At 38.2% G+C, this 19704-nt stretch overlaps 1 protein-coding gene across 1 annotated transcript in view; it reads left to right on the forward strand.

Annotated features, from left to right (window-relative positions):
* CRB1 (crumbs cell polarity complex component 1) overlaps window positions 1-19704 on the forward strand; it is a 214447-nt gene that overhangs the window by 64346 nt on the left and 130397 nt on the right. The window contains exons 3-4 of the mRNA XM_036109066.2: window positions 13462-13657; window positions 16591-16730. Coding sequence (XP_035964959.1) covers window positions 13462-13657; window positions 16591-16730 — 336 coding nt within the window. The remainder of the gene's footprint in view (window positions 1-13461; window positions 13658-16590; window positions 16731-19704) is intronic.

The following is a 19704-nucleotide window of genomic DNA, read 5'->3' on the forward strand; positions in this document are numbered from 1 at the left end:
ATCATGGATCATGCAAACGAAATGTGAGCATACCTTTCCTGACCTGCTGTCTATTGCCCTCTGGTGGGAGGTCTAGATTATGCAGGACAGGTCTATCCTTAAAATAGTTCAGGAAGTGTGGTTTTCCTTACTAGTTTATATCAACCCCGTTGTCATATGGTCTTTCACATGCACACCTGAAATTTATTCTACCTCTCTGCATTACATGGTTACTCATTTATAATTTCCTATCAGACCTTCTTCCTTTAAAATTTTTTATGTTGGGGCGCCTGGGTGGCTCAGTCGTTAAGCGTCTGCCTTTGGCTCAGGTCATGATCCCAGGGTCCTGGGATCAAGCCCAACATCAGGCTCCCTGCTCAGCGGGGAGCCTGCTTCTCCCTCTCCCTCTGCCCCTCCCCCTGCTTGTGCTCTCTTGCTCTCAAATAAATAAATAAATATTTTTAAAAAACAAAATGGGAGGCTAAAAATTCATCTCTCATCATCAGTTCTAAACCTCACTCAGGGGGTGCCCGGGTGGCTCAGTCGTTAAGCGTCTGCCTTCGGCTCAGGTCATGATCCCAGGATCCTGGGATCGAGCCCCGCATCGGGCTCCCTGCTCGACGGGAGACCTGCTTCTCCCTCTCCCACTCCCCCTGCTTGTGTTCCCTCTCTCCCTGTGTCTCTCTCTATCAAATAAATAAAAATCTTTTAAAAAAATTTTTTTTTATGTTCCTTTCTGTGCCTTCTCCAATAGTCCTCATCCATTCTGATGAATAAGACTAACAGGTATGATGTCACTAACTCTGACGCTGCCATTACAGTGGCATTTATCAATAGCATAATTTGAATTTCAGTCAATGTGGAGATTTGAATCTAGGCTTAATGCTCCATCTTTTCTAAATATATTTTTGATCAACTACATCACTTTTCTAATATCATTTTTCTATGACAGATCATACAGATAATTTAATGGTCATGAACATAATTTGGGGAAATAAAAGTATTATATATTATAAAATCTAAGCTTATTTCATGAGAAAAATTGTTATTATCATTATGATTACCATCATTATGAAAGTTTTTTACTGATTACTGATTTACTGATTACTGATTTATTGATTAAAGTTTTTCCATAAACTTAATACGTAAGTTAATACAAAGTTAATACATAAACCATTTAATAAACTTAAATAAATTTATTGGGAATAATTATTAATAGTCCATATTTATATAAAGATATACAATATGTAAAACATGAGTTTAAAGAACATTTAAATATTGTTTCTATGAGCATCAACCAAAATACCTCACATTTCACTCACCACCTAATATATATGCCCATAGCAAATATCTTTCACACCCAAAAGGCAAGTAATGTATGCCAGCCAAAAAAGAATATTTGAATTTCACAGGTTGTATCTTCATGTTCAAAGGAAAACGACTGTTTTTCTGTATGCTCTTAACTATGAAATTGATCATTTTTTTGTAGTGTCATATAAAAAAACTAAACCTTGTTCAGGCTTTTGCTCAGAACGGGAGTCCTGTGAAATACTTTTATGAAGAAATGAAGTTGCTGGCTTTGGCAAATGTTTGCTGAATGAGTAAACAAAATAACACATGTTATTCACTCAGCAATTATTTATGATATACTTGCATGGCACCGGACATTGTGCCAGACCGTGGAGACATAAGGATGACTACGACAAAATTTATGCCTGACAAATACTCACAGTTTATTCTGGGAGGAGGTGTGCAAACAAAACTCACAGTCTCTCTCTGAACAGAATGCTGAGGAAGCACAAAGAAAGGAGCCGATGACACTGCTTAGGGTCAGGAAGATCTTCATAGATCAAGTGGCCTATGAGCAGAGCAAAAACGCATTTCTTTCAGGATGTTGAACTGAAACTTATGTCCTCTGACTACATTTGTTAGTATTATTATTGTATGAGTAATAATGAGCTGAATAGCAAGGGGGGAAGGACTGTAGAGGTTTTAGAAAGGGGTGAATGTCAGGGCGCCTGGGTGGCTCAGTCAGCTAAGCGTCTGCCTTCAGCTCAGGTCATGATCTCAGGGTCCTGGGATCGAGTCCCGCATCGGGCTCCCTGCTCAGCAGGGAGTCTGCTTCTCCCTCTCCCTCTGCCTGCTGTTCCCCCTGCTTGTGCTTGCTCTCTGTCAAATAAAATCTTAAAAAAAAAAAAGGGGGTGGATATCTCTTCTGTCATCTTTGCTTTGACACCTGGTTTGTGGTTTAGCTAGCAGATGTGAATGGCATGCTCCATTTTAAACTCTGAGTACTTCTCCTAGTGACTTCCTAGCTATCAGCAGGGTGTGTATGCAGGTCTGAGTGAGGAGGGGATGAGCTAAAAAATATGCAGTAATATGAAGCATGGGTGGAATGGGAAGACTGCGGAATTTGAAAGCAGAAGACAGGGCTTCCAGTCCCACCTTTGATGTGTTCTAGTGGTTTCTAGTGGTTTGACATTGATAAATAGTTCTAAGCTTCTGTGTCCTCATTCTAATATACATACATAACTCTCAGGGTCATGGCGACAATGAAATGACTTGCTGAAAGTTTTTCTGTGAACTATAAGAAGCCACAAAAATGCTGGTTGTCACTAATTTAATATCTTCAAATATTGCTGCTAGCATTTAACAATATTTACCTATACTTTTTACAGGTATCCTTTTCTTATACTGAATTGCTTTCTTTTTTGAATATATTAGAACCATACTCAGGGATAAATTAACTGAGGTCATAATCTCTGCACTCTATTTATAAGTTTAAACTGGAAAATTATGATATGTGAAGGCAAGAATTTATTGTCTGAAGCTGCCATATCATAAAACAAAGGATTTAGGAATGTATTAGTATTATAACATTTCAAATATTCAGGAATAACAATTCTCCTAATGAACAAAAACACAAGAAAGATATTTGTTATGATTAAAACATTATAATTACGTGTGAAATGTATAACATTGGCATAAAATGCAAATATTACAATTTTCCTATTATCGTCCCAAGAAACTCACAAAATTAAGCAAGATAGAAACCATTTATAAAAGTAGAGTGTTTTACAAACATAGCATCTTGGAGACTTGGAAATGGGTTACTCCGAATTAAACTTCATATATATTTTACCAACTTTATATATTAAAAATATACATACACATACATATTAAATATAGGCAGTAGATTGAGGAAGTCATGCATGTTAATTAGGAATATAATATTTTAAAATCAAATAACGCCTTCATAAATGTTACGATATTTATGATAGGAGTAAAGTGGGAGGAAGAGCATAAAGACTTTGAGAAGAAGGAAGGAAGGGTGAGTTTGTTAGCGCTGGGAGAAGCAGTAGGGCGTGGGGGACTAGAATATTTAATATTTCCACAGACAACCGTACCCCTGAAAGTATCATTAGATTCAAGAAAGCACAAGAATCCCCTCCCTTTTCTCTGCTCTTAGGGCTGACCAACAGGAGCCAGTCTTCCTATCCCTAGAACTAGTTCTAGCCTCCATGATTTTTCTAGAAAGATGAGAATACTGCAGTAGCGTCAAGAACATTCTTCAACCCGCACCGACGGTAGGAGGAGAAGACGGGAGGACAAATAATGAGGATTAAGAAAACCAGCAAAAATCAAATTTTTTAAGATTGAAAGCTGAGGTTATTCCAGTTATGTCTCTCTGTGAAAGCAAATCCTGTAGAAACGAAAAAGATTTCCATATCTATAATGACAAATAATAAAATCAGTTCATAAAGAAAACAGTACATACCGCGCACGAGCGTGTCTTGCCATTAACAGTACCCAGAGACTGGGGAGAGTTCGAGGGTCGTGGAGACACAAGGCAACCCCCCAATTGCAGGCCCCACCATACCTAATGGCGCCTATTTCCCCAAAGGCAGGCGTGCGGGGACCTGACTGCCTGGCCGGGCGGGGCGCGGGCCTGGGGAGCCCTGGAGGTCGGCGTGGTGGCTGCGGTCTCCGGGCCCGGAGAGCTAACTGCGCATGCGGGACCCGCTCCGCGCTCGGGAGCAAGCGGGAATCCAGCCCATCCCAGTTCCTGTTCTGGGCCAGGACCGGTTCAGGGGAGGCCGGTCCCTATTCTGGGCTTAGGGGGAAGGGCAGGCATCTGGCCACGTTCAGGCCTGCACCTACAGAAAGGACCCTGACATCCAGGAGCCAGTTCTGTGAGGAACTCTGAAGCCTTGCTTCGTGGCACCTGGATGCCCTGGAATAAAAGACATCTGGGATCCGTTGTTCTTGGAGAGGCCTGGGTCCGTATCAGGCAGCACGTTCAGATGGGGACTGTCGCCAATTTGCGGCCACCGCCTCAGAGTGATTCACAGGGTTGGGGCACCCCTGCACCCAAGAGGATATGCAGGTGGTTGGCGCCAGACCCTAGCTCCACAGTCCTGGAGGAGTACTAGCTGCTCAAAACTTGCTGAAGGGGTATGTACTGGGCTTGCCCAGGGTGCGGTTCAGGGAAGTCCGGGATCTGGAAGCCGCCCCGGGTCTGCAGAGGCCAGGTCACTGGAGGGGGCTCTTACAAGAAATAAGCATCTGCCTAATTCCAAGTCACAAACAACCTAATGTTGACTATTCCCCTTGAAGGCAGATCTGGGGGATTTGACCGTCTTGCCAGGGCCAGGTGGGGCAGGCTTGCCTGGGGATCTTCCAGCTGGAGACACCAGGGAGTCCTAGTACCTGGAGAGGACTGGCTGCTGGGATCTTGGTGCCGGAGAGCTCACTGGGCATATTGGTCTGGCACAGTTCTCAGGAGTAAGCAGGAATCTGGTCCAGCTCCGGTCCCTAAACCAGGCGAGGACCGGTTCAGGAGAGGCTGGGTCCCTATGGTGTTCTATGTGGGAAACCAGGCGTCTGCACACGTCTAAGGCGCATCTTCACAAAGGGACCCTATCACCCCGAACCAGATATCTTGGGAATTCTGAAGCCTTGCTGGGAGGGACCAGGGCGCCATGGAATGAGAGACATCTGGGATCCCTGGTTCCTGGAGAGGCCTGGGTCCCCATCAGGCAGCACGTCCAAATGGGCAGTGACTGTTGCCATCTTTGTAGCCATAGTATCAAATTGTATTGTGGGGGAGGGGCGCCCTCCACCCACGAGGCTATCCAGAATGTGAGGCTGGGCCGTAGACCTCAGGCCTGAAGGGCTCCAGATGCCCGAGGCCTGGAGAGAAGACCATACTGCACATGCTGTGCAGTGCAGTTCCAGGTAGCCAGAGATTGCAGTAGGACCCCAGTCGAGAGATGCCAGTTCCCTGGAGTGAGAGTTTAGGGAACAAACATGGAATTCCATCCCTAACCTAGCTATAGGCACCTGTTCCTTGAAGGCAATCTAATGGGAATATGACTGCCTTCCTTGGCTAGGTGGGTAGGCTGACGTGGGGATCATCCAATGAGAGGCCAGGGAGCCCTGGTCCATGGGTAGAGAGAGGCCAGGTCACTGGAGTGGACTCTTGCGATAATAATAAAATATTAATAATACTAATAAAAATAATAATAAAATAAATACAGTAAGCAAATGCTATAAAATAATATAAAATATGAACCAATTTTCATATTTCATCAGAATTAATCACTGATAGTTACCTTGATTTCATCTACATCAAGAGAGGAAAAATTTACAACTAATATATAACACAACACCAAGACACTATTGATTATGAAGTGCATCATAATTCCTAGATTTAAACCTATGACAGAGAAAAGAGCAGTCTTTAAATTGATAAAATTCAGTCATCTTTCAGAGATGAATCCTAGGCTTATAAAGTCTACTTTAAGTGACTATTTTGTAAAAGATATTTGTTACTTTTTGGTGTCCTTAGAAAAGGTATATCTAAATGCACAAGCTAGAAATCTTACTGGGTAAAAACTCAAAGATGGTCCCACTGAAAATAAAAAATCTGCCTTTAATCTTTCATAGTATCTTGCTAATCAATATTATGCTTGTTTTACACTATTAATCAGAGCACAAAGTCATCAGCCTCTTTGCTCTAGGATGTTAAAAATATTATAGCTATGATATAGAGGAGGAAAAGGTAGTATAAATTTATAGCTGTAATGGTAAGTGGTGCTAGAGTACCTCTTTGCAGTGATACTTGGTTCAGACTTGCACTGATAAGTGTTGTAATAGAAACACCATGCATCATTCTTTAAAGAACCCAGGAATAGTGTATATAATTCTTATTCGAAAGGAAATATTATGCATAGAGGTCTGTTAGATATTAAATATATTGAGCGGACTCTGAAACTTAGGATGATAACTAAAAGCTAGAGTATAATTATTTCCAAAGCATGGGCTCTGCAGATAATGAGAAAGGTGTTTAGAGTGGTCTGTCAATGACATTGTGCATTCTCTCCCCACTGTAATGAGTGATGAGCACAACATCAGTGACAAGACCTGCTCCAGGCTGATAACACACGATGTGCGCTATCTTGTGGCACAGAATGTTAACATTGATCTGTAATTGCTGAAAGATGCATATTGAGGTGGAAAATCTAAATTCTGGTCAGAAGTTTAAGGCACAATCATTCGGAAACAATGTTTCGTTTTAAACACTTGCCAAAGCCATAAATTTACCTTTATGGCTTTTGATTTAGAGTGGGCCCAGGCTCTCAGAAGCATGAGGACCTCCATCCTGGCAGACCAGATTGCCTTCTGAGACAGATGATGGATTAATCCATAGCTATGACTGGATCATTCATTCAAAGTTCATTGAGCATTTTCCTTTTTTTTTTTTTTTGAGCATTTTTTATATTCAAGAATATGTGCTAAATGCTGTAGATCTCAGTGTTAAAAGACAAAAAATTCACATTGATGGTTTTGTAGATAAAATGAACAGATAAGTATTTGTGGTAAAATGTAATACATACTTTTATATTACAGGGGATTATAAGAGAACTGTGGAGTGGAACCTAAGGCAGATATAAGTAGTTAAGTATAGTGTCCCGCATCATGTGATACTCAAACTCAGTTTTTCAGAATGAATTAGAACTAACTGGGGGGAAGTGGGAATGAGGAGTGGGACATGGCAAGCAAGGGAAAGCCCTATGTGCAGCCCAAAGACATGAGGCGGTACCAATCGAGTCCACAGCTTTTTGAATCTTCTACCACATTCGAAGGCTTTATCCTGGAGAGAAGAGGAGCTATTTATAAATTTTGCACAGACAATGATACAATCACATTTGTATTTTATAATGATCACTCTCAGAAATGTAGAGAATGACTTGAAAGAGAGATGTCAGTAGCAGTAAGACAAGAAGAGAGATGGTGAGCCTCTGAATAAGGTTGGAGCAATGGGGATGGCCCTTTAGATCCATTTCCGTGGGGGAAATGGCAGGATTTGGTGACTAATTGGAATATGGGAAATAAAAACAAGATGATGATAACTCCTAGAAATCTGGCTTGGGTGATTTAGAGATAATCCCATTCACTGAGACATTTGGAAGGGGTAGGGGTGTAGGGGATCAGTGAGGGTGGATTGAGGAGAGTTTATATTTGGAATTGTAGAATGATGTCTGTTGGAATAGTTGGAGAAGACATCCTATGATAGTTGGAATCAGAAGAGTAATGTGGCCTAGAGTCACAGACTGCTAATGTATAGCTTATGTGAAGAAAGCACAGGAAAAACTTCCTGACACTCATTAGAATGGTCACCTGCTTCTAGATCCATAGTCTTTTCTTAAACACAAGTTAAGTAAACACAACACTTTAATCTTTTCCGAAGTGCCTTTAATTCCTTCGCCTTTGCTGGAATTTGGCATTTATCTGATGAAACCACTTTCTATGCAACCCTCCTTAAAGATTTTTTTTTTTTTCTCGATTCTCAAGGCCAGGAGAGAAGGTTAGCTTTCTCTAACTAACCCCCCTACTCCTGAAAGACCACTGGTTCATCATTCACTTACCGCTTACACTACTCTTTTCTTTTCTTCACAAGCCATTATTTCCTAACCTCCAGGATACTCCCAGTATTCTCAATAACTTCTGCTCTTTCCCAGTCAACTTCTTCACATTTGGTTCAATTCAGCAAAATGTGCTAAACACCTGTCACGGGGCAGGTGTTTGCTAGACACTGAGGATATAGATCCTTGAAGAACATAAAGCACTGGGCTGTGATGTAGCCTCATGGCTAATATTCAGACTGCCTGTAATCTAATCCCGGCTCTAGCACTTTCTAGCCTTTTGGTCTGCATCAGGTTTCTTAACTTCTCTGTGCTTCAGTTTCATAACACCTCATGGATAATTTTTTGAAGATCAAATAAAATCAAATAATGTACACAAAATGCTTAGCACAATACCCGATGTGAAATAAGCTCTTGATGAGTCTCAGCTATTACTATTGATAATAAGGAGGGATCCTTGTCCTTAAAGCAGTTACTAGAGATAAGGAAGTAACAAATAATAAAACATAATGCTGTAAATGCTATGAAAACACAAGAGGGTGGAACCAGTAAGGAAACCAGGGAATATACTTCATTGAGGATGCGGCATTTAACATAAGTCTTAAAGGATGACTTCATCAGATGGACAAGTAAGAAAAAAACCTTCGAGAGAGAGCATCAGTGTGTCCAAACTCTTGGAGGTAGGGGTATATGGTGGGTTTGAGACAAAGAAAATGATCTGATACGACTGGCATATAGAATGATGATAGCATTGTGATATGAAACCAGAGGTATTACCAAGGTGTTTAGATGTCAAAATGAGAAGTTTTCACTTTATCCAAATCCAGTTAGGAGCTATTGCAGAATTTTATGGACCATACTTTTCGCATTTCTTGAGCTTCCTATTTTCAGTGACCTGCATCTCTATTCTACTACAGCCATACACTGATGCAGTTTCAAGTTGGACTCTCTCATCGTTCCAAACTGCTTTCCCGCCAAAGTCCTCACCACAACCAGAGCTTCCAGTGTCCTTGCTTCTGTTGAATTCTTACCTCATCTTTAGCAGAATATCAACCACCTGGCTTCTCTATACTCATACTGTCCGAAGCTTCTTCTCTATCTTGATATCTCCTTATGAGCCTGGACTTTGTAGAGAGTAGAGCTATTCTACTGATGTGCCTGTATTGTTCTCTGAACCTTCTTGTTCTTGACCTGCAATTATTTCCTTGCAGATTTCCAGTTCTGGAGAGCCCCTCATTGTCTACTCTTTTCTCGTAATTTAAAGTCGATTAATCTACCTCAGATATTTACTACCTAATTTGGGCTATATATTTACTATTGCTCACTAGCTACTTATATGTCCATTGTAGCCCTTTTTTAAAAATCATATTTAGTATAGTGGCTGCTCCAAATTTGTCCAGTCTCTAGCTCTTATACTCATAGTATGCCATCTATATTTGTTTCAGTGGAATTGGAAGCTATTCCAAATTCCCTTCCAGGAATATGTTTGCTTCCAAAGACTTTTCAAAAAAAATTTTTTTTATCCTATCTACCCTGAGGAATTGAAGAAGGAATAGGAAAGAACAAATAGATTGTAGGTAATACCTACCATTCACTGAGCATTTACTATAATCCAACCTCGGTGTTAGCAATGGCAGAGCAGAGCTAATCCTGAGTCATCTGTCTACAAAATTCATGTTCTCTCTACTCTTCCATGATGAATGGCAAAGGAAAAGGGGAAGAAGGAAAATAATAATAGCAGGTACAGTTTTATAATTTCCTAACTCAGCATGATACAAAAATACTTGTTGGACTCATTTGAGAAAGCATTTGTTTGCCTTGCATGCTTCAATAAGCATTCTCTATAAAACCATCTAATTTCCATCTACCCAGGTCCTACACAGTTTTCTCTGCTCTATCATTATGTACTATGGTGGCTCGGAAATTATGTGTGTCCTGATGTCTTTCCAAAGTTCTTTAAAGGAAGTGGAAACAACTTCTCTCCTGGGATCCCAACACTTATCTGGGGTGGTATCAAATTCCCAACTCACTGAGGGTGAGGCTGAAGAGTCTGGGACTTCTGCTCCTCCTTCATTTTTGGTACATCTTTCACTTTCTGCTTGTCTCTCACCTGAGGTAGACCAAAAACTGAGCAGTTCTGCTTATTTGAATATTCTACTCAAATCTTTCCTATCTCGGGTCTGTGTATCAATCAGGTTTTGATCAGGAAAAAAAGAACTCATTCTATGTATATCAGTTATAAAAAGCTCAAATGGGAATTAAGGGCTTATACACGGAAAGGCTCCATAATTTGTGGGTTCTGCTGCAAAATAAAAAATGTGGGGCCCCTTGTTCAAAAATTATTAAGAATTTCAAGATGGTGACAGAAAAACAAACCAAGCAGGAGTCTGTTAGGATTTAATTTTGACCTCTCCCAACACACAAATTCCTCTGTTGAAGTTCTAGACCCTATGTCGAAGTACCTCAGACTGTGACCTTATTTGAAAACAGGTTGTTGCAGATACTAGTTAAATATTTGGCTGTGAGAAACTTTCTGAACTTCTTTTGACAGTTAATGCAAATTGAGTAGTTAGAGTGAAACTATCCCTTACTGTCAGGAATTAATGATCTGACACCTTAGGTCATCTATATTTATGTAGGGATGCCTTTGTGGATATTGACACAGTATTCGTTATAGTGAGTTACCAAAGCTAATGATGTCAGATTTTTTTTTTTCCTGTCCTATACTTTCTTCTTTTGGTGCAGAGTTCTCCTTGTCCTGTATTTTTTTTTTTAATATACCCTTTCTATTTTCTTGTTTCATACTATTAGCTATTAATGAATTCCAACAGATTGGTTTGGTTCCTGGGTGGATTTTTGTGAAAGAACTCTACAATTATGAATTTTCTATTTCTTAGACAATGAACCACAGAAATACTACTCACTGTGACTCTATTCAATTTCTGTTACCACATATAGTTATAATAACATGGTGCTGTACTTACTAACACTAGGCATAAAATGAGTGTTTCCAGATAGAATGGACCACACAGTTCAGGTATATTTTTGAAGGTTGATTACCTGTATATTTAATGGATGTAAGCATGTGACTGACAGTAAGTATCCAAATGAAAAATGCAAATCATAGTTAGTTATCCAGATGTTTTATCTATGAAGCCAGCATCTGGAAATACAAAGACATCTGGATGACTGACTATACTTACCACATTTCATCTGGCTATTTTGGCATCAAGCAGACATTGACCCAGTCATTTTTGTCTATATCAGCAGCAGTGATAAGCTGCAATAAAAATCATATAGTTAAGTAATATCAAGGTAGTACAAATAAATTACCCCAAAGTAACTAGCTGAATTGAAATTGTATCTAAACTATGAAACACATCAGGATCACTTTAAAGCTAAAGTAGTTGAGCTAAAACATATAAGTGGAGCTTCAGAATTTAAAATAATGGTTTATAATGTATTTCTTAAGCACTAGGAAGTAATCTGGGTGTATATCAGATGAATATATGAATTTTGAGTTAAAAAATAAAATTTAGAAAAGCTTTAACAAGTTCTAAACCACTGATTTGGCTTGATATGTTAATATTTTCCAGCAAATATAGATGACTAAAATACCAAAGGACATAGTCTAATATCACATGGGCAAAGGCACTATGGACAACTGGATTGACAAGAACGGGAATATGTAGTGATAGGAATTGCACAAAGGCAGTCATTGACGAGCATGGGACACAGGCAAGAATGCATGTGAAATCACCATGCCCTGACTCTGCATATGGCAGGTGTTGAGTAAGTGCCAGTTGCCCTCTGCTCAGAGAGCACTATGGGAACCTATAATGACTAAACATTCCTAGGTGGACACAGTTCACTCTGCTTAAAGTTGTGATTGATCATTGTCACTTCAGGGGAGGTAATTTTGTACCTTGTAATTACCGAAAACTGACCCATTACCATTTGAGTTGCTATATATGTTACAAAATAATTATAAGAAAAAATATTTTAAAGAACTTATGGTTTTTGCCTTACACACAATCTTGGAAAATAGAGATCTCTATTATCATATTATTTTGCATGGCAGAAATAGAGATACTAAAATATTACTGAAAAGCCATTTCAGAGGGAGAATGAGAACCGCAGGTCTTCTGCTAGCCAGTTCAGCGTTTTTTCCCTTCACCTTACTAATGCCAACTAAAACAGATATGATTGATCTCATTCCCAGACTGGGTAAGAAATAGCCAGGCCTCAAATAGTGCAACCCATTTACCATGCAACAAATACTGTTCCACAGCTTTCTATTTTTATTGACGTAAAACTTAATTTTTAAGTTTATTTCTTATCAAAAAACAATCAAATTTAATATGCTGGCCTCCCTTTTCAACTTAGGTATTTATGGAATCTAGTCACAGTTGTAAATGGTCAGCAGTGTTAGAATATTCTACCGCTTTTTCTGTCAGGAAAGGCGGCACATAAACTACTAACAACTTCTGAGTCCTTTGAAAATCCTTCAATATCATTTTAATACATAATTTATTATCCTGGCTTATAGGCATAGAAATAAAGATATGTAAATATAGATATTCCCCCTTTTGTGTCTTTTAAAACGTATGCAAATTTGATTATTGTATATCAGATATTATTTTGATAGATTAGGTAGGGTAATTTGTCTCCATGTGACTACTTTTGTTAACCTTAAACTTCTTTTGCTTACTCAATAATCTTCACTTACTATTTTGAGGGGAATAAATACAGATTTTTTTTATGTAACATTACCTTAAAATGAAGTAGCTCCTAATAATGCCACTAATTATATTAAGTTTAAATCACAAACTGATTTCCTAATTAAAAGTAGTATTTTACAACACTAAGAAAATTTAAATTAAAAAAAAAGTCTATGCAGAAAGAGCACTTAAGGAAATAATTGCACGTTGTATTTGAACAATAAATGTAAAAGGAACAAGTATTGTTTTTTTTTCTCCTCTAGCAACATTTAATATGTTCCACCTACTATCATAAGCACATTGTAATTTTAATAATAATCCTGTGAGGTAATTACAAGTATTGGTCCCATTTTTCAAGTGCAGAAACTGAGATATGGAAAGGTTAAGGAATTGCCCGAGGTCACACAGCTAAGTGGCTTTGCCAAGATCCCAACCCAGCTCATTTGGCTTTGGAGTTTGAGCTGTTACCCACTTCTCTATATGATGCCGAACTAACTGTTTAAAAATAATTTAAAAACATTGACCAGTCCCTTTTAAGCTTCCAACAAAAGTGCAGTTAACAATAACTTTGTTCTAAAAATGACTTGTTTCAACAGACTAAAAAGCCACAAGCTGTTGTACGCAACAGTTCTTTGTAAGGAACAGCTGCTCTGCATTGTGCAGCTTCCCACAAGCATGCCAGAAAGTTAGTATCAATTACAGTTAAGGAGGAAAATTATTTTGGGTAACATAACATCTGACAAGAGCTTTGGTAAATAAAGCACTGGCAAAGAGCTAAAATACGAATGCTGTGCTAAAACTTTTCCTTTTTTCTGTGCTGACTCTCTTAAAAGGTGTGAACTGTGAAATGGAAGTTGATGAATGTGGGTCCCAGCCCTGCCGAAATGGTGCAACTTGTCGGGATGCTCTGGGGGCTTATTTCTGTGACTGTCCCCCTGGATTCGTAGGTGATCACTGTGAACTCAACAGTGATGAATGCGCCAGCCAGCCGTGCCTCCATGGAGGGCTGTGTGTAGATGAGCACAGCAGGTACGTTTTCTCCTATGTTTGGGTGGTTAGCTTGGAGAGAACTCACAGACCAACAGCTATTGTACCACTCTGGGGAATTTGGAGAGCTCATGTCCTTAGCTTAAAATGTTCATGTTGCTTTACACTTTAAGTGACAACAAGAGTAACATTCAGATATTACTTAGAAATGCATCCTTCGGAGGTCACTTGTCCCAAGAGTGAAGATTTTCTGAGTCACTCTTGTAATCGTTTAGAACTTTATGTTACAGAAAAGTACCAGCTTTTCAATTCCATGAAATAAACCTGTTGTAGATAGGGGCAGTGCAAAAACAAAGCTAGAGATAATTCTATACGTAAATATTAGGTTGTATTTACATAATAACAAGCATATGAATCAAGTGGTGAAAAATACATCCTTTAGGAATTTTATATAAACAGTGTTGCAAGGCAGTGATATTAAATTCATTATATCTTGAATTTTCAGGTTTTCGGGGAACTGGGTGAATACTTTTGAAAGAGTAGAATGGCGAGAAGTAGCCATGTGGTTCTGCTCCAAAGTAGATTCTACCATTGGCTTTTCAGTAAAACAATAAACAAACAGACAAATAAATAAATAACACCTTAATATGATATATATAATAAATGTAGGTTATGGTAGCTGAATTCATATAAAATATTTTATAGACCTTTCTGATACCTATTTTTTTTAAATAGGCTCCACATCCAGCATGGAGCCCAACATGGTGCTTGAACTCATGACCCTGAGATCATGACCTGAGCTGAGATCAAGAGTCAGAGGCTTAACCAACTGAGCCACCCAGATGCCCCTGATACCTATTTTAACCACAAATATTGAGTTATTAAGTGCATAACGATTTGAACAGCATTACTACTTAATGTCTTATTGGGTCCTTCAACAGCTCAGTGGAAGGCAAGGTGAGCATTAATATTCTCCCATTACATTAAGGTGTCTAAAGTTCAGGGAAGTTAGGTGACTCCCACAAGTTCACACAGTTAATTCTTGGGAAAGGAAGGACTAGAATCCAATTCTCCTTTATTTAATAAGTAAGATAGAATTTATCCCAAATCTGAGTTTCAAAGAGAATCGGACTCAAAAGGAGAACAGTAAAAGGCACATGTACTACAACTATCAGCAAAATGATATAATTCTAAATAGAACAATGTGGGGTGCCTGGGTGGCGTGGTTAGTTAAGTGACCGACTCTTGGTTTTGGCTCAGGTCATGATTTCAGGGTCATGGGATTGAGCCCCAAGTTGGGCTCTGCACTAAGTGTGGGGTCTGCTTAAGATTTTCTCTCTCCTTCTGCCCCTCCCCTTCTCTCAAATAAATAAATAGAACAATGTAGTCATGTATTTCTTTTGTAAAGTATAAAGCCTAACTTCTGATCACATTCCACATCTTGCCTCTGACTTTCAGTTTTACCCAAATCATTCTCCAGGGGCAAGAATCTACATTCCTGAAGGCAGTTACTGACCGACATGCAGACACACCAGAATGCAAGTTTCCATACATGCACTCCAGAGGAAGAGCAGGAGGTCTTCCCATCCAGGCTTTGCTGTCTGCAGAAAGCATTAGACAGAAAATACACAAAGCTTTTGCTTCCTATGGAAATGCAAGCAGAACAAGGCTGACTCCTGCCACCTTTCATTTCTCCAACTCACGTGCCATGAATAATTTTTCTTTTACCCTTATTTCTCTTACTACCTAAATTTTGAGAAGATAATCACAAGGTCAATAACTACAACTTGATTTTAATTTCCCACAACAAAAAATTAACACATTTGCTATGAGGTTTATGGGAGTTAGAAACTACATACACGCACACACACACACACACATACACACACACATACACACACACACACACAAAATAGGTTCTTGCAGACCAAAGGAATCTGTACATAGAGTCTCTAATTCTAGGAATTGAGATCCACTAGCCAGCCTCAAGTACATGGCTCTTGTCTCTAACGTCTCATATATAGTAGATTTTTAGTAAATGTTTTTAATTAGTAAGAAGATTTCTCACTAGCAATACATATAAAAATTATAGTAACTTAGTACATTTGTTAATATTTCAGTTTCCTTAGTGAAATCTTAATATCTGTGTTTGGTGGTAAATATACAGACAAGCCATCGTGAACAGGATTCCAACTCTTTATAAATTCATAGGTGTTCTTTCCGCCAGACTTTCATTTTATCTAAATTGAGTGTGCAAGCCCCTCTTTTTACAATACTAACTCCTTGAGGAGATCCCATCTAAATTAAAAGACTCCTCTTAATAAAGTCAACAAGTTTTTCCATCAGATTTGCGTTTTGAATCTGTCAGATAATCTCACTCAACCAATGAATGGTTAGGAATAGCAAGACTCAAATATTTCTGTAATCTAAAAAGAGAACATAAGTCACAATTCATATAATGAGAGCTTTTCCTGTTTTTTAAATGATTTATTGTTTCGTTTTCCATAAGGGACCTTATTAATGGGCTGTATATGTAAAAGAGTGACACAGTGGTATAAATCATTCTGTACTGCCTTCACAAATATTAACAACTTTATTTAGTACTACTTAGTAGTAATTCAATATTTTCTGATGCTTCAGATACTGTGTCTATTCTTTATATGCACATTTATCACAATAACCCTTGACGTAGGTATTATTATCTTCAATTATGAATGAGAAAACTGAAGGACATAATCGTGGTTTCCCAATAATTTTGTATGAAGCCATACTATAAATTTAAAAAGATAATCAGATATTAGTATGGAAATACATAATGTTTTCAGACTTATAGGGATAATTCCCCAGAGTTTCTGAGATAAGTATTAAAACCATGCCCTGGGTCTCAGATTGATGGACAGGGGAAGAGACAGAATAAAGATATTTGATCTCAATATGACCAAGAGTTGATGTGAAAATTTCATTTTACTCTCCAGCTATAGCTGTAACTGCACGGGTAGTGGATTCACAGGGACACATTGTGAGACCTTGATGCCTCTATGTTGGTCAAAACCCTGTCATAATAACGCTGCATGTGAGGACAGTGCTGACAATTACACTTGTCACTGCTGGCCTGGTAAGTGACAAAGATCTTCCACAGTTTTTTTTTTTTTTTTTTTTTTTGCTTAGAATAGAAAAAAATCACAGCAAACACAGACTAAAAATTCTTATTGTTAAAAGTTTAAAACCAACTCCTTCTTCTACTTATCATTGTTTAATTTAATTGTATTCTTCATTGCTCACACATACCTACTGCTACACTATGCATTGTCTAAAGTAGGTTACCAAGCTGCCCAATTATCTGAACTTTCTTGAAGAAACAGAGAGGAAAAAATGAATAGAAAAATTAATTCCAGCATGGTCTTCATGCAGAAAAATTCACTTGAAGATGCTTCCTTTTCTTCCAAGAAGTTTTCTATAATACCTAGAATATATTGAAAGTCATGAAACAATATTAAAATCCTAGGAGATTGTATTATAACTCATGGAGTCAGTCAACATAATTCTGATGGTCCCCATAGAGGATATAGAATGGTATTCCAGAAATGGGTGTATTCTCCTAGGCATTTATAATATAAATGAGATTACGAATTTAATATACATAAACTGTAACTAAAAATTACACATGAAGGGTAATTAGACAGGAGTGTAAAGGTGATACTAGAATGAGTAGAAAACATTATATACCACTTAAGTCAACAAGTCATCTGTAAATATTGATGTTAATTTTGGCAAAAAATCTGCTTGACATATCTTTAACCTAATTCTCACTAGGATTTCATTGATAGAAATAAAAGAGCATGTCTCCTCTTTCTTGATCCACTGGTAAAAAATGATAAGCTTATGATTATTTAAAATCTAGTTGTTAAAAGCTTACTGATCATCTCTCCCTTTTTTCCTTTCATTTTACTGTCTAAAGAAAAAATAATCCTGTGGTTGGGGAGGAAATATGGAGACTGGGGTCAATCCAATTGTTAGTAGCTTCCCGTTGAAAGACATCTCATTGTCTAAGGGACATTTAGCATGCTTTGGTTACATATATTTTGTAGGTAAAAAACAAACAATGTGAAAGTGTAAAAGGAAGCTCTGAATTCTGTGGCTCAGAAATCTTTGTGAGTCATATGTCTACCCACTTCCAGATAACGAATAGGGCATGTTAGTTATCCTTTGGTCATTAGCTTGACTTAAATACTGAAAATATTCCAAAATGTGTGTTTTCACATTCTTGTCATCAATCAGCACTCAACATTCAATCAACACTCTGTACAGGATCTCTATCTGGAAACAGGGGTAGGGTAGACAGTTTGGGAGTAGAACAATTCCATCACTTATTAACTGAGTGAACTAGGATGGTTACCTCTTATTCCTAAGTTCCTCATCTGCAAATGAGGGGTGAAAAAAATGACTTGTATTATTATGAAGAATAAAATTATAAAAATAGGGCCTGGAACATATTAGGTACTCAAAAAAAGCAACTGTTGTTACATACCAGGTTCTACAACAGGAGGTAGGAATTACATATGAGAATGGTTTCTGTTCTCTAGAGGGTTTGTAATGAAGTTAGGCAGTTAAGAAGACCTACCTTAAAAAAGACAAATCAATATGTATTCCATTCATTCATGGATTCAATCATTTAAGCCACATGGATTTCAGTGCCAATTATATATAGATCAGGGGTCTGGGAATCAAAAAGACATGGTCCCTTCTTCCAAGGAATTTAAATTCTAGTAGAGAGACAGTGTGAAAAAAAAATGTGCATAGTACAATTTTTGGTACAGTAAAAAGCTGTAATAGATTCTATAACAGGGAATAAGGGGAGAAGAAGTATAGAGATTGCCTGATCCAGTAGGCACCATTTTAGAAAATTTGAAAGATCACTAAGCATATCCCAGGAATGTACTCACTAGCTGTGTGACTTTGGACAAGTTACTTTACTGCTCTGAGCCTCAGTTTCCTCATCTATAAAGCAAAGATTATAATAATATCCACCTCGTAGAATTACTTTAGAGAGAGATCCAGTAATATATATAAAGTTCCTAGCTCAGCCTAGACCATAGTAAGCACTCAGTAAATGTTAACTAGATACCAAAATTAGGAGACTGACCATTCTAGACCCTCTGGCTAGCACATAGCAGCTCATAATTTATTCAAGGAAAGAAGAGAGGAAGGAAAAGGAGGATAGAAGGAAGAAAGGGCTATAGGCACACATGGAAAAGAGCATATCCAGTTGTAGAAATTTGATTGTTCCAAAATGCTGGACTACACAGGGCTGGTGGTGGAGAGTTGAGGCTGAGGAACAAGACAAGACTCAAGCCAGATCACACTGTTTGTCTGCCCTGAACACTATGGAGCAGAGAGGTAGCATAATCTGACCTGTTGATTTAATAAGAACAGTCTAGCACTTTAGTGGAAGATGATTGAGAGAAATAAAACAAAAGGCAGAGATTCTAGTAAAAAAAAAAAAAAAGTTCTGCAATAGTTTAAACAAGAGATAAGGCTATTTGCCAGAACTATGACTACAGTGTTAAGGGTGGGGATGGGGAAATGGACAACCATGAGACTCATTTAGGAGGCAGATATGATGTGGGCATTAAGAAAGGGGCACAGACTAAGGACAGTTCTGCTTGAGTTTCTTTCTTGGGTTACTGGATGATGGTAATTTTGCCTAGATAGAAAATTTCAGAACGTCTTTGTATCCTATTCTTACTGTTATACATAAAGAGAAGATTTAATGCTACAAACTACCCTGTATCTAAGAAAAAGAGACCATTCCTTTGGATTACAAGACCACCACGACTGAAGGCAATGGCAAGAATCCACCACCATAATTGCCTGGGGTCCTCATTTCAAAAATAATTAATTACAAGAAGTGTCAGTCATCTTAAATGCTTATCTTAAAAGTTTTCTTGTTACCCAGGTAAGATTGGATTTGTTTAAAAAAAGAAAAACGTAAGAACCCTAGGGACTTGACTCAATATCATATTGTTTCTTTATACAAAGTTTTGTAGAAAACCTTGTTAAAACTATTGAATATAGCCTTGACTGAAGGA

Source organism: Halichoerus grypus, chromosome 7 (assembly GCF_964656455.1).
Source record: "Halichoerus grypus chromosome 7, mHalGry1.hap1.1, whole genome shotgun sequence".
Lineage (NCBI taxonomy): Eukaryota > Metazoa > Chordata > Mammalia > Carnivora > Phocidae > Halichoerus > Halichoerus grypus.